Source organism: Ceratotherium simum, chromosome 32 (assembly GCF_057802395.1).
Source record: "Ceratotherium simum simum isolate JZ-2026a chromosome 32, ASM5780239v1, whole genome shotgun sequence".
Taxonomy (NCBI): domain Eukaryota; kingdom Metazoa; phylum Chordata; class Mammalia; order Perissodactyla; family Rhinocerotidae; genus Ceratotherium; species Ceratotherium simum.
The window spans coordinates 22837355-22863810 of NC_141931.1; the positions used below are offsets into that span (position 1 = coordinate 22837355).

General features: G+C 41.3%; 1 protein-coding gene across 4 annotated transcripts in view; it reads right to left on the bottom strand.

The window, feature by feature from the left end:
• CELF2 (CUGBP Elav-like family member 2) overlaps nucleotides 1–21627 on the bottom strand; it is a 307113-nt gene extending 285486 nt beyond the window's left edge. For all 4 annotated transcript variants that reach the window (XM_087420841.1, XM_087420838.1, XM_087420836.1 and 1 more), the window contains exon 1: nucleotides 21479–21627. In XM_087420841.1, coding sequence (XP_087276967.1) covers nucleotides 21479–21552 — 74 coding nt within the window. In that variant the 5' untranslated portion in view covers nucleotides 21553–21627. The remainder of the gene's footprint in view (nucleotides 1–21478) is intronic.
• Nucleotides 21628–26456: the final 4829 nt, after the last annotated feature.

The following is a 26456-nucleotide window of genomic DNA, read 5'->3' on the forward strand; positions in this document are numbered from 1 at the left end:
GCAAGTAAAAAATTATCTTTTCTATGAACAGGGATACAACTTTGAGGATGCAGGGTTTGCTCAGCACCTAGAATAGTAACTGGCACATAGGCAGGCATTTAACAAAATATTTGCTGGACCAAGAAACCACCACCAAAATCATTATATATGGAAAAGAGACCCACCAACCAGACCAGAAGGAGAAACAGCTGCAACAAAATAAGTTACAAAATAAGCATAAAATAGGTTTTTCCTGGTGGCTCGGAGTTCTATTGCTCCATAATTAAAATTCCATACAAATTATACCTTTAAAGTTTCTATAAACTATTGTTACTTTTATTACATGATGCAATTTATGAGATGTGAAAATGTTGTTATAACAGATTAAGATCTTATCAAGCATTAAACATGTCCATGTGTTTATATAACAGAGAACTTACTTTATTTCTTCTCCAAAACACTGTGTCTAAGTCCTGTAAATGCTTGTTTTGAATTATCTCCGTGTTGTTGGAGCCAATTAACACCAAGAACATAGTGAAGACACGGTCAGATACATGGACGCCACCCTTTCCTTCTTGCCTTGCACTGGCGTGGGATTCTTTTACTTCCTCCCGTCCCAGTTTCCCTTAGAATTATGTGGTCCCATGATCAACGATAAAAAAATTATAAAATTTTTCAAAATTTACTATTTTCCTAAGAAACACTAACTCCCTGAAAATGGGAAATCTTCAATTAAAAATCAATTTGTAATAGCCCGAATACATACTATCAACACATTTTGTTCTTCTCAATCCCTAGAATGTTTTTGAAATCCGTTCTGTAGAGGTGACAATAATATTAGCTTAAGAGTGTAACAGAGAAGGTGACACTGTTGTCCTCCCTGCCCCGGCCCCCAACATACACTACATTCCAAAGTCACTAGGAATTAAAAATATATATATCTCTGCATATTTGAATTGCATGGGCCCATAGTCTCCTCCAGGGGCACTGGCATAAAAGTGTAAAATGTAATAAATATATACTTATCCCTTATTTTGTAATGAACTAGCCTGAAAAAACTGATATGTAAGTTCCTATTTCAATGACCAAAGTTATGAAGCATACTTAACATTTATCTTCCATTGAGTGGCTTTAAATAAAGCTTTAAAAATAAATGTGTGACTCAAAATTTTTTCTTCAATAATGCGTATTGAGAAGCTTACAAAGCCAACACAAGGAATAAAATGTGTACGTAGACAAACACGGACCAAGCAAAGTAGTGTCTCTCGATGTAAGCAATACAGCTTAAGCACTGAAATCCAGTTTAGGGCACTCTCTGTCCAAGCTGACCATACAGCTCCCTACCCTCGGAGTCTGAGGTCGAGTAGTTCAGGAAGTCATGCTGATGTCCGCTTCCGTGACATGCTTTCTGTCTCTATGTCCTACATCCTGGCATATGGCAGGTGCTTCACGAGAATCTGCTCTGTTCATTTCAATGCTAGCAATACTAGTTCTCTACTTTTCTTCCTTTCCCATTTGATTTGATGTGCCTGCTCTGTGCCTTATGGAGTCCCAGGTGCTGTCGTCATACTGCTCACTTAATCTTGGTTTCAACCCTTAGGGTCCTCGAGTCTACCGGGAGAGACTGAACAGGACTCCAGATTCTGCCATTACATGGTAAACGCCATCAGAGAGCACTGTGGTTGATGTGCGAGTGCACACACACGGACAGGATACCCTGAGAGCACGTGGCACTTAGCTTTAGGGTGGTGGTTGGTGGGTGGGGGATGGAATGAGAAGGCAAGGCAGCTGGCTTCCTGCAGAAGGTTCCACCCCTCCTCCATTTCCAACAATTTGTAAAGCTTTCCATTTTTAATTCCAAAATCCTGTTTAATAAGAGAGTTTCATTGCTGCTAGAAATGCTTTAATAAAAATGAACCTAACCAGTATAATTTAAAACAATTATCATTATTTCAAGCCCATATACTGGGTTCCAAATATTAAAATAGTTTTATATGGGACATTTATACAAAGGTTATAGCACATTTTATAACGATAATCTTCAAGAGTGTTTAATCCCACCTGTTTACAATTTATGTGATATATAAATTTCTATGTGTAATATGTACAAAATCAATGCTGCCATGGATAGTCTAAGTTTCATTCCAGAATTCATTTTTATAGCTGTGTACTGCATAATACTGGATTGATTACAGAAATCCTGTCAGAATTCCTACTGTCCCACACCATAACTACTACTCTTTTAATGCATTTTGGTAGAGGAGTAATCACTTTCTAATAGGATTATCTTCACACCTTGCCTCAGTCGACAACCATCCTGTATAAATAACTTAATAAGCACTATACTCTGAAAGACCATTCAATTTCACACACCACATACCTCCACCAGAACCTGGCAAGGTAATACAGTGCAAACCACCTTAGATGTGTTCTTTCCAAAAACAGAAGCATTTTTCTCTTAAGAACATAGGCCAGAGGCCATGCAAGAGGACTCCACAAAGAGAAGCTGGGATACAGGTGGCAGAGAGGGAAGTCATTTTTCAAATGAGGCTGAAATGTACCCCCTCCCCCGCCCTGGAATCCTGACCTATGCTCATCCTTGCTGCTGTGGCTTGGTCCTCCCAGAGGCAGCCACCTCCAGGGACAGAGGGACACACAGCATTGCCCAGGCACACGCTGGCTCCTCTATTATTACGGTCAGAGGTGGCAGATTTATAATTTAACATGGCTACCTACCTGAAGTTCTAGGCACTGGAGAGCATTTTTACAAAATCCAATAAAAAACACAAATTAAAATCACTTTGGTTTTGCTGATAACGAGGGATCTGATGCTTTTCGCTTTGCCACTGCTCATTAATTCAACCTATATCCTGATTCTTTCTTGCTCTCTACCTTTATGATTTTTTAAAATTAAATCAAAAGTGTCAGGGCCACGGAATAGAAGCACACCATGACACAAACGCCAAGTGTCACAGCAAATGCATTTCGGAGTGGAGATTGAAATGTCAGTAAGTAACAAAATAGTCCAAGCTGGGCTGTGAGGTAACTTCATTTTGTGAAATATTGAGTCTAATATAGAAACGAAGAAACAGCTCTCACTGCTCTTTCTGTCAATTACAGAACCCTTCGTGGGATTCAGAACGCTCTTAATTGTTCAAATGGGAGTGTGACCAATCCAACAGCGCTGGGGAAGTAACCATCACCGAGGGGATAAGGCTCCATCCAGCACCTCCCATGACGGACTCTGAGCCCAGGCTACTGAGGTGGAAATGCATCCAGGTAGAAATAACAGATCAAACGTTGAGACATAGCTTTCCCTTCCCCTCATCAGCCTAGACAGGATGGTGGAGGATACGAGCTTTCTAGAAAGGGAAGGTTGAGAAGGACAAGCTGAGAGCCAAAGAGTAAGTAATGCAAGATGCCCACAGTCAGGAGGCAGGAAGAGGTGGGGGATGGGAGGGTGAGATATGAAGAATAATCAGAAAGGGAAAAAGAATCACATGCCATAGAGACCAGGTGAGGAATTTTAAGGATGAGACAGTCAAAATTGCCAAATATCTAGAAGACATGTAATGACAACTTAATGACATAAAAAACAGCCAGCCATACTGAGGGGGCCATGCTCCCTCTGCCACCAATGAGGAACGAGGCAAGTTTTAAATCCCCAGAGGGACTGTGGGGTAAAATTAGGGAATAAGACCTGGGGGTACCATCTTCTCATCAGAAATTGCTCCAAGGAGGCTAAAAGAGTTAAGACACCACCAGATGGCAACACAGAGCCGAATACGATCCCCATTTATTTATCTAGGACATATAACAACATTGGATCATAGGAATGGCCAATATATCACCGGAATTTCTACTTTTATGTATAACAAAAGATAAGATTAGAGAAATAAAAATCGGTCCCCATAGAAAGGTAAATATTGAGACTGAAGAAGCCTCTTGTCATTGTACAGACAGACCCCTCAATTAGTAACCACACCTTTGCTGTGTAAATGGCAGGGGAAAGTAATTAACAATCAATAGAAGCTGCCCTCAATTTAAAGCCTCGAAGGGAAGTAATTAAATTTAGTAGAAGCTGTAGCCTCTAAACAAAGATACATCATACAAACACAAAAGGAAACACAGATTTGAATAATAAATGCAAATTGGAAACAAGGTTTGACTATAGACAGAAGAGAAATGATCCTAAAATTACTTTTCCTAAGAAATGCTCTGTTCAAGAGAGTGGTTTATGAACCTATTTCAATGTAGGCCAAGGTTTGATATGAATCCTGGCTGATGTTTCTTGAGTACAACCGTGCTTCCAGAATATTTATGCATGCAGATCAGACAGCTTCCTGTGGTTTGAATTAGCTGTACCAAGTACCTTTCATATCAGTGCAGATACACTTGATATATAAAGTGTCAACATCACTACCAGGGATGGGATCGCAAACACTGCTTTGTTTGTTGGTCATGAAATAAAATTGCCAAGCAGAATCTGTGTAGCTCCAGAGGGTAAATTAATGCAGGCAACACGGTTATCAGCAGTCTTGAGCCTGCCTCTCTCAGCTTCTAACGGAAACATTTAGGGAGCAGAAGCGTTACATCTGGCTACAGCTGCACATTACATGGTCCATTGAGACTCAGATGCTGATGGCTGAACTGAATAACAAACAGCTGGGTATAAATGTAAAAATCAGGAAATCGATTTTAAACACACGTATGGCACAAATCCTCTGAAATTCTAGCACTGAATTGAGAAAGGGCAATTAGCATGGAGGAGCGCAAAAGTATCCCAGGGACGAAAATTCAAAAACCCACCTGGGCACCCTGGTGTCAGTATACCTCTGCTGGGCTCTTCTGTGACTGGTTCACAAAGGGCAGCGTGAGAACAAACAAAGGCAAGTGTCATCGGATTATTTTCTGGCCCTGGTCCCACTTCAGCTGAAAGTTAACGGAAGTAACTGAGCTTCCTAGTCGAGCTTTCCAAAATGGGGAAAATTTAGGTCATCAATTTAACTGAATTGCAGGGAAAGTCTCGTCTCAGGGTCCTCCCACACTGAACCCATGTGTGGGGGGAAGGTTATTCACATAGAGCTGTAGACAGGAATTTCCAGCACAAGAGATTTGGGTTAGGAAAAAAATGTAAGTTAACGAGATTGCACATTCCAAAGTGCCCAGTAGGGGGGCCAACGCATTAGAAACAACGAATAAACTTTTGCTAAATTTTGAATAACTTTTCTATTTATAAGGATTTAGGTAAGGAAATGGGTCAGAGAAAGAGGTTAGAAATTGCTCTGCCTGAACCTTTAAAAGCATGGATAATCATTTCTGTGGAAAGATTTGGGTTAGTCCTATGTACAGATTTTTAAAAGCTGGCACACGTTTACATTTAAGAAAGCAAGTAATGCAGGATCAGACATGAGAAGCGGGCCACATAATGTATCATCCAAACTGGAACACTTTTTAGGGTGAAAGGGAGATACTATTAATGACGATGCCAGGACAACAGGTATACACGGGGAGTATCCCAGGTAACCAGGACACATACTCATTGTATCTCGAGTACCAAGAGCATGAAAAAGAAGAGTGTGACATCATATCTGCAATGCCAATTAAGTGGATGCTATCCCACTGGCTTATTTTCACCCTCCGTGCCCACTTGTTGGCAAGATTCTAGATCTAGTAAAAATTAAAAAGCTTATCTCAAGGAAGTTCAGGGAGCAAAAGAATAGAGTAGATAAAATCTAGATTTCTTTGCTTGCACAATTAATTCTGTGGATCATGCCAGATCCAATCTGACCTAATGGAGTAGGACACTACTACTCTTGCAGCTTTTTTGGGGGGGGAAAGCACTGCAATATTACCAATTTTGATGAACACTGATTTTCCCTTGTCTCTCTACCTGGATTCTACAATCCAAATGACCAAGATCAGAAAAGTGCTAATGTATATCCACATTTCCACCAAGAGACTATGACCTCTACTGTGTTCTTAGCCATAAAGAACACAGGAAGTATTATTTTTAAAGACTCTAGGAAGGATCTAGATATAGCAAAAAAAAAAAAAAAAAAAAAAATTGATGAGGCAATACTATAATATTTACCTCCTCTGATCTACAGGATGAAGAATGAAGGTCTTTAAAAGGATGGACCAGTTAAATTCTTATTTCCCAAGAAGAAAATCCTTGAGTAATCCCACATAACCCAAAACAACACAATAGCGCAGATCCTGCTTCATCTCCAAAGAAGAAATAGAGGAAGTCAACAGTGACAGACTAAAGCTCAGAGTAACCAAATGTTTCAATTCAAGTAAGAACTGTTAACACTTTATAAAATTGTATAACACCTAGAACAGGCAGCAACTATCCAGTACACTCTGCGACTTTAAATATTTGTGTTGAGAACGATGCTTAAGATACGCTGCAACTCTTGTTCAGTGGCAGGCATTTTAGAGTTTAAAAAAAAAAGAAAAATGAAGCCCAATTTCAGCACAGAAAATGTTTAGGTGGTTTCCACATAACAACGAAAGAACTGATCGATTCAGCCAAATAATAGGTCAGTTGTGACTCATAAATCCTAAACTCTGCAGCTGTCCAACTTCATTTTAACTCCCCAATCTTCAGGACAAACCGTACAACTGCCGTGTACTTTCTGACTGAGTTGTATTTACTACACCACAGTGGAATCAATTTGCTATTGTCGAGGCAAAAAAGAAACCCCGAGAATTAGATAACTTTAAAAGCTAATTTACTTTGCTTCTAGGCTAATTACATTTCTTAAAGTAAGTTTTGCTGATTGGTTAAGAACCCAAGCTATCAAACAAAGCCCAGGCACTTAGCTGGAGACATAAACACACAACCTGTCAAAAAAGTGCCCTGAACATAAGAGAGCATTTGTAATTCAAAGAGGGAATTTATGAAATACACAAATTGAGTTGCTGTCATTTATACCTTCCAATTGGGCAATTATATTATATTATGGAGACTGGCTATGTCTCAGAATTTTCACTGCAGAGGCCTTGTTTCAAAAGCTGCAACAATCCATTTACACTTAAAAAAATGAAAAAAAAAAGGCCACAACTCTCATTGATGCAGTGTATTAGGTAGAAGGCATTTTACTTGGACCCCAAAGTTATCTAATTTCAGCTCTAGAAATGTTAAAAGTACTGAGTATAGTTGGTAGTTTTCATATTACAGTATAAAGTGGTCTTCCCTAAACCCAATAATGCACCCAATTGGGTTTATAATTTATATTAGAAAAGGTAACACAATTTATATATTGGGGAGCATCCCTTTCACTAGGTATACCCCAGACCTAAATGGTTTCAACTGTTCACAATTTAACTACGACCTGATAAACATCTCTTTGATGACGTCTGTCCTACCTGTCAGGGCAGGACTCAACAGAATCAGGGATAGTCTGTGGGTTTTCTGAACAACCTTAGTCAAGCATTTACTCTGCTCCTATTTTGGATTAAAGCGTCACAATGATTTTTCTTTAGTTTTTCAAAGAGTTTGAACTCTACGAGGGCCTGGAGAATGAGTTGTGACATTGTGAACGTTCATGTAAATGACAAACTTAATACCTTACACACAGAATAACATGAGCCAGCCCTGATGGCCTAGTGGTTAAAGTTTGGCGTGCTCCACTTTGGTGGCCCAGGTTTGGTTCCCGGGCGTGGAATCACACCACTCATCCGTCAGTAGCCATGCTGGGGCGGCAGCTCACATAGAACTAGAAGGACCTACAACTAGAAACATACAACTATGTACTGGGGCTATGGGGAGGAGAGGAAAAAAAACAGAGAGAGGAAGATTTGCAACAGATGTTAGCTCAGGGCGAATCTTTCGCAGGAAAAAAAAACAGAATAACAATAACAACGCCATCACAACTTCCTCCCATTTGCTTTCCACCCAAAACCAAGGTACAATTTCTATTTCATTGGTTCCCTGGTTTTTAAGATGCTAATGAATGATGAGCAAAATACTAACGTATAACATGCCAGATTCTCTTTTTTAAAATTCCAGGTATTTAAGCTCTCACTAAAATTAGAAATAGGATCTCATCTTGTGTCTAGAAGAGCGAAATTGGCCAGGATGTTTTTCTTGTCCCTTGGCCAGGCTCTAAGACCAAGGGAAGAGTCCATCTTGTAGTAGGTCACCACAGAGGCCATCTTTTTTTTTTTTTTTAAATCACACCCTACGTGGGAGGCGAGGCAGCATGAGGGCAACATAATGTCATAGGGATACAAGTATCTGCCCCAGGAAGGCAACAGTGTCTGTATCTCAACCACCTCTCTCAACTTGGCCCATCACGCTTGGATCTAAATCAAATTGTGGTTTCTTGTTTTACATCCTGGAAACAGAGAATTTGCGAGAGGAGGTGCCACTGTAACTGAGCCGAGAATGGAGTGAGCGATGCACTAAAAGAGTAATAGCATTTTCCTCCAATTATATGATCATCATTGGGAACCCAGCATTTTGACAAAGTATTCAAACATCAGAGAATGGAGTTGGTATCATGTAGTTGAGAGCCATCGTATTGGACCTTACAGTCTGATTTCTGAAAGCCTTATAAAGAGGGTGGAGTGGATATACATTCCGTTCTTCAGCTGTATTTTTGTTCAACAAAGCCTGCAATTTTCAGTAACTTGAAAATGTAATTATAGATAATGTTTGCATCAGTAGCAAGAATACAATAAGCACACGGGATGAAAACTCCACTCAAATCACATCCTCTAAGGTTACGACGCTCGTCTCCCGCCAGGAGTAAAGGCATTTCGACAAGCTAATATTCGGTGTGAAATGGTTTGTGGGTTATACCAACCCATGCATGAATTCTACTCCAGCTTTTCTATTATCCCTTCTTTACATTGGGTATCGACACAAGAAACAAAAATCTATGATTGGCTGAAAACCCAGAATCCTATCAAATGTTTAATGCACTTGAGCAAAATGCCACGGAGAGCTCAAAAATGTACTGACACTTGAAATGGACTGGGTACCATACCTGAGCTGGTCACAACTGTCAATCACCTAAAATCTATTTATAATCTTGCTCAGAGCCTTACTTATTTTATTGCCCACTTATTTGGGCCACTTCTATGAAGAAGAGGGTAAAAATGCATGTAATTCTAGAATGGATACTGCATAAAGTCACCTACTGAGGAGGATAGTGGGGACCAAACACCACCTTAGAGCCTTTTTCTAATTCATGAGAAGGCTTTCTATGGGCTAGAGCGGCCTCTGAGACAGGCCAAGTGTTCACCAAAATCAGGTGCAAAAATTAAGCAGTTGGAAGTAAATGGGCAGGAAATGCCAGGTGTCTAATGAAATCCTCAAAAGAAACCTCTTCATGAAATATACAGTTATCTTAAATGAAGAATAAGAATCCACCTTAACATTCAATGTTAACTGGTTCCTGATCTCAGCGGTAAGGGGGAATCTGCCTCAGGCATTAAGAGATCTTGACACTGCCCCTTTCTACCGACATCTCTTACATACTCAGAAATTGGTCTGGCTAGGAAATAAAATCAAGAACAAGCAATTTATGTGAAAGAGCACATAAAAAGCAGATTATTAGGTCAGAGCTAAGAAAGTATATTTCATACTCAGAACCCACATATGCAGCTGCTAATTCGCCAGCATATCTAGAAATTCAACCTGTTATAGTCACAGGAGGATCTAAGAATTCCTCAAAAGACGAAAGCAACTCCCTGGGCCAAAATGTGAGGTGGGATGATAGAAAGACCTCAGGCTTTGGAAACAGACAGAAACAGATACATACGACCACTTTCTAGAACCCCCATTTCCTCATATGCAAAACAAACGTTATACAACTTCCCTTGCAAAATTTTTCTGAAGATTACAGGTAATTTATATAAATCCCTTAGCCTAATGGCTGGCCCACAGTGTATCCTAAATCAAGAACAGCTAATATCATAAAATATTTCAGAAAGTATGCCCACAGGAAGGCACCCTCCTTTAAAGCATTAGTCATCAGAATTAAGAGAAACACACAAAAAAGAAATATTTGGTTGTCAAAGAATTACAGCTTCATTGACACTAGAAAACATGTTTTGGCTTCTGGGAAGACATCATGATAGTACTGAACAGACAACTGGAAATCAATTTGTATCAAAAGTATCACATTCTGGGTAGAGCTGGAAAACAAGACAGAGTTAGAGGCAAGATAAAGGCTATCACGTGGCTTCTGAGGCTGACAATGGTCCAATTCTGGTCACTTTTGATAATAGCTGGGCACAAAATCTTGGCCGAAATAAAAGGCTGCCTATAAAGTTAATTAGACTTCTCTGACACTGGGAAGCTAAAATGTGCTGATTACAAAGCACCAATTAATTTGTACAGAAATATTTGTAGTATCTGTGCGGCAGGCACCGTTCTCCAAAGATTTTGCCAGCTTTTGTCCACAGACCCAGTTTTCCTTTCCCAACAGCCTCAGAAACCGCAGTCATCTCTGACAGCGCCCAAGTCCCCCTTCCGTAAGAGAAGTCCCTGGATCACCCTAATGCAAAGTGGTCTGTCACATGAGGCAAGGGAGTCTTAGTCTGGAGGTCACATTCAGGGCCTGGAAAGTTTCTCACAGTCAGCATCACTGTCTTGGCCAGAGGAGGTGCCCAGCGTCCCCCTGCCCTGTCATGGAGGGCATTCCTCAACCAATGGACTCAGACAAGGCTTTAGGCTTCCTAACTGAGTCTGATCATATCTGATCTAATGACTCAAGTGACTTAAAACATTAGGAGCAGGGCTGGCCCTGGGCGTAGTAAAGTTCCGTGCACTCCACTTCGGAGGCCCGGATTTGCAGGTTCAGACCCCAGGTGCGGACCTACACCATCTGTCAGCCATGCTGTGGCAGTGACCCACATGCAAAATAGAGGAAGACTGGCATGGACGTTAGCTCAGGGCGAATATTCCTCAGGCAAAAAAAAAAAAAAAGAGGAAGACTGGCAACAGACCTTAGCTCAGGGCCAGTCTTCCTCAGCAAAAAAAACAAAAAAACATTAGGAGCAAACCTTCCTAATAAGGACTCTAAGCACGCTATCAGCTATGTCAGAAGAAATAACTGCCCGCTTATTAAAGCACAAAACCAAAATAACTCTGATGTATCCTGCAGCTGGGCCCTACCTGGATACACACCCTATACCCACTACGCCACCTCAAAAGGCAAAAATCATCGCCTTCTCCAAGTCATTTCCTCCTTCTGAGACTCTCCGGCTATGTCCTCCAGGCATTTGCATCCTCAGCACCTAATGAGAACACAGGCAGCAGGGTCTACAATATTCCCCTCCATATTCACATCATCAGAATTGTTTGCTTAACCGCTGGGTGTCTACTAAAGTCAGGAGTCCCATTATGTGAGAACCAGCCTTCGCATTGTGCAGCTGATTCCCTTCCCATAAGAAAATCAAAATCGATTTCAGCTGGTGCAGAGATGGGCTTTTCAGAATGCGAATTTGGGGATATTGGATGGAGATATTGCTTTCTGCTTCTCCCCATCCAGAATGGAAGGTCTGGCCAAAAGTTCACAGTTGGAACATGAACTGCATTTTATTTCTCAACCATCATGTGGAAGGAGGAGAGAAAAAAAAAATCAGCCTTCATAACGTTGTCCCGGGGACTGAGCATTTTCTGGAAGTTTATATGGGAGCAATACAGCTTTATGGGTCATTGGCTGAGACTTGAAAGAATGAATGTTCTGAGGGAGAAACCATTAACTGGTCAGTTGTAATGAAGTTTCAGTGTATTTGATTCTTGCAGGAAATGTAGGTGAATTTGTGGTCAGTCTGAAGTACCACGAAGTTATAAACTATTTAGGTTGTCATTCCTTTCCCAACATTAGCTTCACAGCAACACTGTGGGACAAGTAAGAAGCGTATCTTCTTATCCTTATTTTCTAGACGATGAATCTTGATAAGTTACCTGAGACTTGAAGGGGACATGGAACAAACCAGAAGATAAGCCAAGAGAATACAGGAGACTGCTATTTAGTAAAAGAGGCTTAACCCCGAAGAATGACCTTCCATCCTGTTGCTGGAAAGACCCTAAAGCAACATCCCCAGCGATACCCTTCTGCTACGCACAAGTGCATCCCAGCTCAGGGCAAGCGTCCCAACAAGCAGAAACAATCCAGGAGGAAGTTATTTCTAACTAAAAATTAAAATCCACCCACAGCCGATGGAATTAAAATGGTTTCTGTGTGAAGAAAAAGGTTTCCTAAATTCTTCCTGGGAGAAAAGTAAATTCTGTAGCAAGTGCTTAATTAAGGGGGAAAAAAAAAAATGCAGGGCCAGCCCTGTGGCGTAGTGGTTGAGTTCAGGGCGCTCTGCTTCAGTGGCCCAGGTTCGCAGGTTTGGATACCGGGCACGGACCTACACCACTTGTCAGCCACACTGTGGCAGCAACTCACATACAAAGTAGAGGAAGACTGGCACAGATATTAGCTGAGGGCAAATCTTCCTCAGCAAAAACAAACAAACAAACAAACAAACAAACATGTTGTGCTTCTTAATCTCATCTCCAACACGGTGTTTTGTAAAAGACCTTGAAGACACAAGAAGTCGGTAAAAACATGCTCCAAAGTGCTCTAGCAACACAGAAAACTAAGAAATACTGCCCATCAGTAGGTGTTGGAAGCAACTTTTTGACATCTAAGAGTAAGAGAAAAGGAGGGAAAAAAAGGGTCAGAAATACAGGGGCTTTTTGTGAAAAGAAAGGAGAATCTTTACAGGTAGCATTACAATGTAAAATAAAGATGACTTCCTATTAAGAAATTGCTTTGAGAACGAGCTGCTAGGAGCACTCACCAGCATTTGGGCTTTTCAAAGGACTTGTCTGTTGCCTTTAAATCCTGACACCAAGGAAAGATGGCTGAGTGGACAATGGGAGTCAGGAGGAAAGATGCTACCAGCATGGACTGAAGGGAATAATTGCAGTCAGAGGCCTCCTGGTGACAATTTTGAGAAAGCAAACACAGCTGCAGCACAGCCAAATATAGCTGGCCAAGACAATGACATCCATAAAGTTAATCATTCTGAAATATGCCACCCTTATGCTCTACCAGAAAACTCAACACCCCTTCTATAATATAGGAAGTCAAAATACAGTTTTATGCAGAGAAACACACAGCTGCTGCAGTGGAATTTACTATAAATGATGACCGAGGTGTTCTGATCCTGCTCTCCCCTCCAGGCTCCAATTCTGAGAACTGGGTCGTGGACAGATGTGGCCTCTTCTCTTGGAATTTAGGAAACTGCTCGGGAAATGGATAATAAAATGGGCTTAGAGAAGCCCATTTAATCTTAGAGAAGATTCAAATAAAAGAACTGAAAAGATATAAATCAGGAAAACATAAAAAAGGCAGAAAGAAAACTTCAGAAATAGCCGTACTGTTTATGACCTCAAGGAATCTAGGCTGGGCTACACAGAATCAGGAGTGATGAGTACACCAAAAAAGCGTTAACTAAATAAATATACATGAGTCCTCTACCCGAAGCTTTCCTTCCTTACACTTTTTCATATCATCTTTCTTTCAAGGAGAAAATGAAATATCCGAGTTCGACCTGTATTTGTTTCACTTGCGTGACACCCAATGACTTACTCTGGAGATGCAAAGAGAAAGCCACTGGGTGTGAGAGTGTATGTGTGTGTTTAAGTTGGTTTACACCAATTTACTCTACACCCTTACAGTCTATAAATCTCCTGTAGCTTTGGCCTTTTTAAGATGTTCAGTCTATGGGCTGGACTCCCATTAGGCACAATCAAAATTTCAAGGAGTCCTTTCAACAGTGACAGGAAGCTATGGGATAACGACATGGAGCAAAGAAGATGGTGGCAGCAGCCAAGAAGCACAAGGTAAGGAATTTGGTCTGCCTAGCACCAGCCGTGCCTACCCAAGAAACTATCGGTGTAGGGTCTACTGTCCAGATTTTCTGTGAAGAGTGTTTCTTTCTCTCCACTCTAAACCTACAAGATCTTGATAGTAGCAACATCTCAATCGCAGCTGAGAAAGAGAAGGGACCCCCAGGTCCAAGGACTTTACCAGAAGGATAGAAAAGGCAGCTGAAGTGGGAAGAGTCTCAGCTTTTCACCCAGTAGTGGAACCAGGATTATCAGAGTGAACTCTTCTCACCTGTAATAGAAGCTACTCTGAGGTTCTGGCCAAAGAGCAAAATATAGTCCTGAGACCTATTTCTAACAGCAATATCACTAATTCGAAATACATCTTTGGTCAAGATGTTAAACCTTGCTGAATCTTAAATTTTTCAGTTATGAAGGTAATAATCCATAAATACGTGTTATTTTGTGCAACAATTTCATAACCTTTATAGCCAAAGACCATTAAAGGGAAGATATTTCAAGAAAGTACAGAACTATGCCCAATAAGATGGTTTTCTATATATATATACTTTTTATATATATAAATACATACGTACTATGTGTGTATACACACACACATTTTATGCCTATTAACCACAGCCAGGTGAATAACAAAATATTTTGCTCTTTTAGCCTCAAGGACCAACTGATTTTATTTTGTCAGTTAAATGTGGTACAACTTTCCTGCTACAAGGGGAGACGAGGAGAAATGAAGACATAACTCATGAAAAAGGATATAAAATTCCACCTTAAAATTTAATGAGCCTAAGTCAAGCTATGAACTTTCTTTAGAAAGAGCATGAAAATTAAGCCGTTCAGCATAAAAATCACAGAATTTTAGATCCTAGTATGGAAGCTTATGGTACTCAAAAAAAAAATTTTGTTAAGCTGTGCAAAAGTTATGTCAAAATGTCAAACATCAGCTGAAATTAATTGCATTCTCTCTGAGTAGTGAGTCACCACCATCATCTGTGACAGGAGGAAGTCTTCAGTCCTACTTGAGCCTATAAATGTCAGACAAAGCAGCCGCTGGGATGGGAGAACTTAATTTCTGTGGTTATAAAAGACAGTCATAAACAGTCTCACCGGCGAGACAAACCTCTTTGACTTCTTTAATTATTAAGACTTAAAATCAAAACATTCCATGCACCCTATTTTTAAAGCACTATTACTATAAAAGGAATCCTGGTAAATTGGTCAACTGTCTGTATGACTCTCACCCTTCTGCTGACCGAAAGGGAGCACAGATCATTTACACCGAGATCTCTTCAGAACAGATTTCTTTATTTAAAATCTGACCTTAAGTGAAAGGCCATATAAGCCTGGTAGAAAAGTTCAGAATAATAAACCGAAACGATATTTTAGTCTAAAAGCAGCCTAAACTTAATTTACATACATCTTTAGGAGAAAAAAAAAAATGGGTCTAATAATCTGCTGCAAGTTGGCTCTGAGGCATTCATTCAGATGGTGTAATTAAAATTTAACCAAAATCCAAATTTGGACTCATCTGTCATTTTGAGAGCCACATGATTACATATTTATTAGCATTCCATTTTAAATTATCAGCTGATTTTAAAGCACGAGCAATATCTAAACGTGATCTACAATCTGCAGTTCATAAAACAGACCGTTCATAAAACTCCGAGTGTAGCTCTGTCAACGTGTAAATTTCAAATATGCTCACAAGGCATTTCGGCCACAGAACTGGAATTGTATTTCTATAAAACTAGTTGGAGTAATCACTTTCTGTCGTGATTTAGAACAAATGGGAAGAGTGAAGCTGTTCAAAATCTCCCTAAATGTCTCTCCCTTCCTTTTAAAAGTCCTTTAGGAGGAGTCTACAGCTCATAGTAAATGAAAAAGGCATTCCCAGGAGGAGACCAAGGTTTCCAATCCCTTCACATCTCGATTCAGAGCATGAGAATATTGGATGGCACAATTAAACAGCGATGATGCTAAAGGGGAATAATTATTGTACAATTACCTGACAGCATCCCATTTACGGCACTAATTAGTTTTTGTTTCCCACCAAGGTTTTTCCAGGAACGCGAAGCTCCATTTCTCTTAGGTTTAGCAAGAGCTTTTTCTTAAGGAAAAATAAAAATACATTTTCTGCACGGCTACACAAGTGGCACATCACTGATGCTGGCTTCATTATATTACTGGTACCTCCCTGATAGTGGAAATAAACATGAGGGCAGGAGAACTTGGAGGTGCTAACGAAATGGAAATCATTAGTACCTTCTAAACCGTCCCTTCTGCAATTCTGTAGAATAAATATTACACTGAGAAATAGCTAACTCTTTGTGGCAGCCTAGTCCACAAACATAAAGCAAAAATGGGACCCTTCCCTGAACAAAACAAACTCCAATATGAAAACTCTAAATTGGAAATAACGACTTTTTAAGTTTGGGTGAATACAGCACAGGAAGTACAACACATTAATGACTTATTAATGTAGCTCCTTGAAACGTGTTGAAAATATCAGGTCTTCCAATGAAATGCAAATAAGATAAGGGATGCTTATAGAATTGTTTAATAGTTGTGAGGACTGTTTGTTGTTGTTTTATTAAATTCTCTACAATGACATGAGACCCCCCCATTGATAACTGGTCTCAGAGTCTATAAGTTAGCCTCAACAATGAGTACTACCCCCAAATTTTGGCACAGTAGCTAGATCATACATATCGTGTGCTGGCTGTACAACACTCAAGTTCATCAGATTATTGCGCACACCGAAATATTACCTGTCTTTTTGTGAGAAGTGAATGAGTGTCTAACTCAGAAGAAACAAAACCACAAGGAAGGGGTAAAGAGAAATGAAAAGTTTGGATTTACGTGAAAAAGGGAAGGCAATCTTTTATCAGAGGCCAAAGATACTGCTATTACGGCTCTTGGGGGGAAAAAGACCCTGAGATGGAAAAACACTCCAAATGATCCCATGAAATCTTAATTACTAGGTTTATATCTGCAAATCCTATCTCCTTTTTATCTTGTCTTGCCAGGTTCTTGTTCCCTCCAGTTCACTGCATCTCAGCAACAGATGCCAGAGTCATCTCAATCCAGCAAATTACAATTAAATAGCAAGACTTAACAACTAAAATAATACCTCTAACCCAGATCAAAGATAACACGAGCGTTCTAAAATGCCAGCGTGGGATGAATTTTTGGTCTCAGGAAGCAGCTGATACTAAAATATGTACTGTTAACTGAGAAATCCCATCTGAAAAGATATTTTTAAATTTTTTCTTAAAGAACCATATGCATAGCCCTTCTTTTAGAGTCTCCTCATTTTCATTGCCTCTCATGACCATCACGGAATCAGGTGACACACTTCACTTCTCTCTGTATTATTTGTAATGGCATTTTCCAAATATACTTTAAATGCCATCTGGGAAAAAAAAAAAAAACAGGACCCCACTGCTTTTGACCTTCATCTTGCGGGTCCCTTGTAAACCAAAACAGATTTTTAATTAAAATATATTCTCGTTAGTTAATTAACATATGGAATAAATTAGAGACAATCCTGAATAGGTGATATGTATTTATTTCCGATAATGCTCATTCTCATGTCACAATTTTGTTTTTCTAACAAAAATCTGTCATGTTGAACTCACATTCTCTCTCCCCATCAACACGTGAACATGCATTTATAGAACACACACAAGTCAACCTCGGCTTTGCCATTTACTGCCTACGTGGCATGGGCAAGTATGTAACCTCTTTAAGCATCATCTGTAAAACGGGTATAAGAACCACCAAGCAGATCTATTGTAAAGATTAGAGACAGTGTAAGTAAAGTGTCCTGGCACACAGCAGGCATTCAATTAACGATTTATGTTTTGTCATTTTAGGGGGAAAAGGAGGAAGCAGTAATTACTTTGCCTCCCTGAAGGGGGCGCATTGCCCCTCTAATAGTTTCTTAATCTAGAAAACCAAGTCTGATGAGATGGTCGCCAAAACCCCTTTAGACTATAACAATGATGTCCCCAGAACCACCTTTCAGTTTAATTAGACATCGATAGATATTTTTCCAGTTATCCTAACTTGGGAGGATTTAATAAACAAAAGGTTAATTCACCAAGTTGATAAATTTACACTCACGATAACTTTTCTCATTGTCAATAAGATTACTTACCGAATGTGAAAAAAAAGTAAGATTTCATTTCAATTTATTGATAGCTTCTTCTCAATATCTTACTCTAACATCACAAATCTGAACTAAGACTTTTAAAGCTGTATTTATAGATTTTTTCCACCTGCAATTTCTCATTTCCAAGACAGTATTTCTTAGATTTTTTTGTTTAAAAATTAAAAATATTTAAAAACCCTAAATGCACATATGTGATCGTTAAAAAGGTGAAACAAAGGAGGAAACACTCATTCCCATCCCCAATCCAAAACTAACTGCCCCAGTTTAAAAGAGAATTTTTAAAAAATCAGTTTCTATTTTATTTTCATTATGCTTTGCTGCAAATGATATTTTATAGTACCACGAATAAAACAAAAATGTAATAGTTGAGACTATTTAAAAGGTCCATTTCCATTTACAGTTTTGATACTGAACATTTAAAATCCCAAGACTTGGAAGTGTATGTCCTAACAATTCTATAGCACTACAGAGCCTTAAATGATCTGGGCTCTTTAAACAGTGGATGGCTGGTGGGGCCATCAAGCGTAATAATTCATCTCAAAAGCTATCCGTTCATCTGCCTTGAGGACTCAAACATATTACATCGTGCAAACTTATCTAATATATTCTTGTGGGAAAACGCCATCAAAAATAAGTTTAGAAAATCAACACCAGAAAAGCCCCTACACTTTATGTAAGTTCCTTTTAGGAAAAGGCCAATATCTAGCCGACTGCAATTTAGTCCAAATGGCAATACACCATACATGACAACCAGTCCCCAAAACAATAAATTCCCATAGCTACCTTCTCAACTGTATGAACATGGCGGTAAGACATACTTCTAGGTGGGTTTCAAGCATTTTCAACTTGTCATATGCCCTTCCCACGCACCTGTAGTCCCCAAAGATAGTCTCTTATGTAAGTTAATTACAAACTACTTTGGAAAACATGCTACAGTAGTCTCAGGGCTAAGGACACACAGAATAGTTACCTTGGAAACAAATAAAATTATTTACAAATCCTCTTTTTTCCTTTTTTTTCTTTAAAGTTCAATTAAGCAATAGTCGACAAATACCGAAAACAACCTGAGTTCGATTCCAAAGGCTACCATTTGGAAATAACTAACATCTGAAAGAGAAGTGGGGTAGAAGTTATATTAGGATTTGTACAGGCGACTCCGTGGCTAAGACACAAAGGCTCTATTCAGAGCAAATAGTTTGAACAAGCCACATTCATCCACCAAATGAAAAGGACAAGTTAAACTTTCATAATTTAACGACAAAAGACAGCATCTTTCAGAGGCCTTTAACACTTTAAATTCTTAGAGCATTCATTAGCTAGATATATTATGGTCCTAAGTAGCAGGTGATCATAAATTCAAAATCATGACCAAGCCAATTCTTTGGTTCAGCCCCGATACTCCTCTAGAGAGGAGAAAACACATAAAACTTTCAATAGCTGATGCGCAAACATGTATTATATACCTATACAGATATATAAAGGGGACAGGACAGAGATCTTTTAAAACAAATATCATGGGAATGTTACTGATCAAGATTAATTTCTCAGAGAAAACTGCCCAAAGGAAATTCAACATTACGATTTGTTATCTGATTATCTTTGCCGAGGCAATGAATCTGATCGTGTGTTCAAGCAAGTTAACATTCTTCATATCGACTGAAGGACAAGTCACATTTAACAAATTCTAACATCATCCTCCCCCATTTTCTTTTAAATCCTAGGGGCTCAAGTAATTGGCCACTGCAGAGTTTCTCAAGAATCTCTCAACTCATAACATTTAATATACTAGAAAAAGAATCTAGTATTGCAGGGGAAAATTAGTTGCCAGGGAAATGGATCATAAAGCTCGGAATGGCCTGAAAACTGCGAAGGGTACAGTAAGGGGCCAGAAAGAATATGGATGTTAAGTCTTAATAGTGTGTAGAACAGAAAAGATTTTATATGTACTCTTACCAAGAATAACAGTCCTTTTTCCACTAGATTAATTGTAGCCTAGATTCACCATTAAATTTCTTGCCTGATAAGAGCATTTTATACATTCCATGTATACAATAGACACAGACTTTTCAGACCCACTTCTGGCAATCCTTTTTCTATCTCTTCAGGTTTTCTTTTCACAACATGCCTGAAATACAGGTTGATCTATTGACTTGATAGTGCCTGAGCTGATAACAGAAAGTTTCCTATCACGACTAAGGAGCCAGACAAAAATCCGGCATACTTTCCCTTCTTCAGGAATCCCAGCTCTCTACTTCTCCCAATAAACTCTCTACTTTAGTTTGACGACACATAAAACAACCAAAATCACATTAATTATTAAATTACAGACTGCATATCAAACATACCACCACGATTACTTAAAAATTACCTCTAATTTCTGCAATAGCGTTCACCTGGCTATTTTAATGCTTTCTAATTACACACACCCCCCCCCCTTTTTTTATTTTGCTCCTCTTCTCTCCTTCCACTCTCCCACCATAGGAAAGGAGTGTTTACAACTGGTAAGTCAGATAAGCGGGTAATTCTAAGAAGGGATCTTCAAATGGGCCACGAGAGCTCCATCAGCCCCACATTTCAAATGACACGAGCGGGCACGCGCGCGCCGCGCCCCGCTCGCCGGTCCCGGCTGGCCAGACCTCACGCCTAGACCCCCGGGATCCCGCGTCAGGCTCGCCGCTCCTCACCCAGTGTCCGCTGGCTGGACCCCGATCCCCGCTTCCCGCCCTGAACCCACGCCCCGCTCGCCGGTCCCCGCCCTGACCCGGGTCCCCGCGCCCCGCTCGCCGGTCCCCGCCCGGTCCCCGCGCCCCGCTCGCCGCTCCCCGCCCTGACCCGGGTCCCCGCGCCCCGCTCGCCGGTCCCGCCCGGTCCCCGCGCCCCGCTCGCCGCTCCCCGCCCTGACCCGGGTCCCCGCGCCCCGCTCGCCGGTCCCCGCCCGGTCCCCGCGCCCCGCTCGCCGCTCCCCGCCCTGACCCGGGTCCCCGCGCCCCGCTCGCCGCTCCCCGCGCCCCGCTCGCTGGTCCCCGCCCTGACCCGTGTCCCCGCGCCCCGCTCGCCGGTCCCCGCCCTGACCCAGGTCCCCGCGCCCCGCTCCCCGCCCTGACCCGGGTCTCCGCGCCCCACTCGCCGGTCCCCGCCCTGACCCGGGTCTCCGCGCCCCACTCGCCGCTCCCCGCCCGGTCCCCGCGCCCCGCTCGCCGCTCCCCGCCCTGACCCGGGTCCCCGCACCGCTGGGCGCAGCACGTCAGGACACTCTCCCTCCTGCCCGCGTCCAGCGCCGGCTGAGAAAGCCCAGGGAGGCGGCCGACCGGGAGCCGCCGCCCGCGTTCCAGGGCGGAGGAGCGCCGCGCCCGCTCGCGCCCTCCCCGGGGCTCGGGGAAGGCGACTTGGCGGCGGCCGCCCGGCCGGGCGCGCGGGGACAGCGGCCGCGCGGCCACACGGCCCCCCGGGGCTGCACTCACATTCGGTCGGGAACTAGCAGGCGGCCCTCGACCATCATGTCCGGGAGGAAATCCAGCTTGAAGGCAGAAGTCATGTTCGCGGCGCGCGCTCTGCGCTCGGGCGGCGGGGGGCGGCGGTGCGCGCGTCCGAGCGGCCGCGGGCGGCGCGAGACGGGCAGGGACAGGTGCGCGCGGCCTCCCCGCGGCGGCCGCCCGAGCCGGCACTTGTCACATTCTCTCCCCGCCCGCTCTCCGCCAATCCCCTCCGAAATCCAGTGCCGGGGCGCCGGGCTGCGGAGCGCCAGGTGCGGCGAGCGGAGGCGGAGCTCCGCGCCCGCCGCGCCGCCGCTTAACCCCTGCGGGCCCGCCCGGCCCGGCCCCCGGAGGGAGGGACCGGCCCGAGGCGGGCGGCGCGGGGAGCTGAGCTCACCATCTTTAAAAATAGCCAGACTTTCCTAGGGTCCCCAAGCATCCAGAAACGCAAACTCGTCCACCGCGCTGACTCTGTCCTGTTCCACTCCATCCCCTCGCCCCATTTCCACGGCGCCTGGCACGAGGCTGGAATAACCGCTTGTAGCTTGAGTGCCACCGAATTGCCAAAGCCTCATTCGCTTCCAGATCAAACCCAACTCCCAAACCGAAACCACAGGAAACGGAATCATCACGAGTGTTTGTTTAAATGCTCCTCCGTGTGATACGCTTGCTAGTGTATGAACTAACAATAACTGAGATAGCGTTCGTGGCTTAGCCAAAGTAAATATCGGATAAGTGGCCCAAGTGACATTTAGGGACTTAGTGCTTTAAGGAGAAAGGAATCAGTCTCTGCACAATTATATTTCCTTTTGTATCATCTTGAAAACGTTAAGAAGTATAACAGACTGAAAATAAGAAACAAATAAAAAAAGATTTGTGACTGGTTTACTCATCGGAATTGAGCAAAACGGCAAAACTCTTACAAATGAATAAAAGCAGAGAGTTTAATTTTCCCAAGTGATTTGCGAAAATTCTTGAAAGTATTTCTATGGTGACATTCTAATTTAGTGTTCTTATTGTTTTGTTGTTTGGTTATTTAGAAAAAACTGAACTTTTGACAATGTCACAAATAGGTAAAACTTCTCAATGGCATGTCTCATGTTGTAAAGCAACATCATAAATTGCATACCCGAAGTTTATAGTTGGCCTCTTTTGGTAATCATCACTTTTTATTTTATAATGGCATCACACCTGGGGATAGTCACAGTAGCCCGAGGGTTAAACTAAGTCACCTGTAGCAAAATGTATCAGGTGGAGTTAAATATATCACATGGAGTTAAATGTATCATGGAGGTAAATGTATCAGACACCATAAGATGGAGAAAAGATCATTTTTATCTTTTCTCATCAATTTCTTGTGTGATAAATAATGAGAACTGACCATCTTGAGAGGTTATGCAGGAAAATAGCTATTTATATACCAATTTTAAATCCAGGCTTGATGCACTGAGCAATATGGAGTAACAGGCCTAAAGTATTCAGTTAAGTCCATGTATGCTTAACTGACTTGATTTCCTTCTTCAACTGAACAATGTATCTGGCTTTTGACCCAGATAGTTCTAATTCCAAGATAGTTGGAGAGCTAGGACTCACCTTCATTTTAAAATACTGCCTGAGGAACCAGCTCTAGGTTCGTAAAGAATTGAGAAACAGATGCAATAAAATGAATTCCTACACCCAAAATGCCCCAACTTTCCCTAATAATACTAAAATACATTTACTTCCTACTGCAGGCTGCCTTCAACATTATAAGAATTTTGTTGGTCATTCAGTAATCTTAATAAAGTAACTAGCTGGATAAATGAGACAAACCTTGAAAGTTCTTGGTTTTCCATATATTATTTATATAAATCCCAAATGTATATAATGAGCTGATTATATAACAAATTTATTTCACAAACGAACAAACAGGACTGGCCTCCAGAACAGAAGCAAAACACAACTGCATTCATCAAAAAGAAAAATATTTTCAAATCAGCTATGGAATAAAGCTCAACATATATCTATATTCTATAAGGTAGAAAAAACATCATTAACATATATACTTCTGAAATATTTATGTTCTCTTTAATTGCATGTGAATTCGCTGGGAGAAGCTGTAGGGAAGCCCTCTTACTGAGTTAAGCCTTCTCAGCAGTTTGTTAAATTCTAGCCTCAAATCCCTTGAGGCAATAGTGGATTCAAAGCAGTTTTTAATCAGACTATAAGGAGGGTGAAGTAGTATGTAAGTAGGTCATAGAGAAAGAATTGCTAGTGCATAGGTTACTGCCTTATTTAACAACTACAGTGTACCAGAGTTTTTAAAAGACATTTGCTTTTGCCATTTAAAGTTAGAAGCAAAACCAGGATCAAATAGAAAACTCTTACATCGGTTACAGGGACCATGCAAACCAAGGGAATCTTATTGAGTGTAGATGAGTTTAAATAGTTTGGCTGCCAAATACATAAATAATACAGTGATTGCACAGGCATTGATGTAGGTGCCAGAAAGAAACAAAATACACACACACACACACACACACTCCGCATAGGGTTTTGTTTCCACGATCGCAGCACATCCACAATAGCCGTTTTAAAAAATACGAAACTCACAAGCTCTTGAGCTTAAAAACGAAAACAAAACAAACACACCCAGCCAAATACCACCTGATGAAAAGCTTAAATTTCTCATTTCACTGCTTTGGCAGAAGGGGGAAAAAAAATCTAAGAACAATTCAATGGGGCCCCTTTTTTAATTTTCATGCAGTAATGAGCCATCAGGTATCATGTTTTGGCAGTTGAAAATATTTGGCAGACAGCTCCACTGGGCCGCTGTTGAGCACTCAGGTTCAATGAAGCTATTTTAGAGCAATAGCAATAAGGATCTTATCAACAGCAGTGAGAGGGGACGAGGCCATCAGCAGTCCCCTCTCGTGGACATGACCTGGTTGGTGATGCCCCTGTGTGCTGACACACCGGGGATGGGGCTGTTGGGAACAATGAAGTTTCCACATAGTTTTAGCTTCATTGTAGAAAAACCTTAAGCTCTTCCCTCAGCCCATCCCTCTACCTTCCCTAATTGTCTACTTTTTTTTTTTTTTTTAATCAACTTGCTATTCATTTCCCAAACAAAAGGCAATTGAAGAATTGGAAGCACTTCAAGGGAAAGTTTCTGAATGACCTCATTTTATGTGAGGCCTTCCAAGGCAATCCGGTGCACTGTGCTGTTTCAGCAACCGCGTCTCTCTCATGCTTCATCTCAAACTGGGTTTTCTGCAATGCTCATTGTTTGAGCACTGAATTATCACTGGCATTAAAAAAAAAACAAAAACCTCTCAATAGAACAGAGTGCTAATAAATGCATTTGTCCGTAGAGTACACACTGCTTGAATTGCAAGAATCCTATTCCTGTTACCCCGCTCAATCAATGAACCAGAATAGATTCCCTTGATTCTAGATCTTTCAACATTTTTGCATCAAGTTTATCTATAACTTAAAGACCGACGCCTGTATAGTGATCAATGTTTATAACCAGTTAATTTTCTTCTCCTAAAGACTACCTTGTACATATTATGACAAATTTCCATCTTTTTCATTATTCCCGTAGATAACTTCATACATGACAATCTCTTTAAAAGCAGTCGACTATCAGCTCTGCAACTATAAAGACATGACGGGACTGTTCCGGTCTATTCAGAAAGCCACCTTCACAAAAGCATTTTTATCCCCCTCATTTCTGGCTCATCTTTACAAACTAGAATCCAAAACATCTTTCCCCTATCACATTTTCAAATTCAAATTTTGTTAACATAGCTGTTTCAGTTCAAAAAAAAAAAAAAGCTCAATGTGCTCAGAGCCATTTGGAGCAAGAAATACAGGCCCTATAAGGGGATTTCCCATCATTTCCAGCCAATAAATTTGAAATCCACATGAATTTTAAGTACCTGGGAGAGTATCTGACTTTGTGGCCATGTGTTTGCTCTTGGCTCACTCCACTTTCATTAGCAACTTGCGAAAATAAACAATGGTGGTTTTTTTATGTGCTTAAAAACACCCCCAAACAGATCCTTAAGTGACACATTGTAAATATATCTTTTCTTAGCTCCAGAAAGGTATCCTCTAAAAAATATTTATATCACCGTAAGTTTAAAATGATCACCTTATTATTCCTCCCACCCTTTTGCAAGCTTCTGGAATAGTGACTGTACCACTGCTAAAACGACTTCAGTAAAATTAAATGCCAACAAAGATGAAATAGTTATTAAACTCTTATTTTACATTTTTACGGGAATTTTAAGCAGACACTCTCCCTTGAGAACAGCTGCTGCTAGCTTTCTGCAATCTTGTGTTTTTCTGAATCTGTTTTTAATAGAGCAAAAATACATAATGGTGGATTTATCTTCCTTCTGAAGGGGCCCTCAAGCTGAAGATGGTTCTTTGTATACATACCTTCGTGCTCGGAAATGAGAAGACCCTCTAGAGTTTTTAGAAGCTTCCATTCCAAGGGGATGAAATGTTAATAGTGTGGATCTGTGAGACCCAGAACCCAGCCAGCTCATCACTTCCCTCTCTAACTTGCCTTTCCCCTTTCCACCTTTTTCCATAATACCACTTTTTCCTCCCCTCTCAGCTTTTTCTTTCTTCCTCCTTTATCCCCTTTTCTCTCTCAAATGGAAGCCAGACAATGCCAGAAGCTTTGCTCTACAGCTGCACGTCTGAAGAGGCAGGTGACTACAACAGCGAAGAGAGCTGTCATGGGTTGCTTATCTTCAACAGAAATCACGTTAGCGTAGCCTTGACCAATGCTGATTTCTGAACTAGGAACAGCTGTCTCTGGAGGGAGCCGTGGGATTCCTTTCCAGACACGACCAGGGGGCAGGAGGGGAAGGATGTAAGACTTCGTCCTAGGAAGTGAGTAAATAAGATACGAAAATTGAGAAGGAGAAGAATGGAGAAAGGGTGGAGAGCTGAGAAAGGCTTCCCTGTC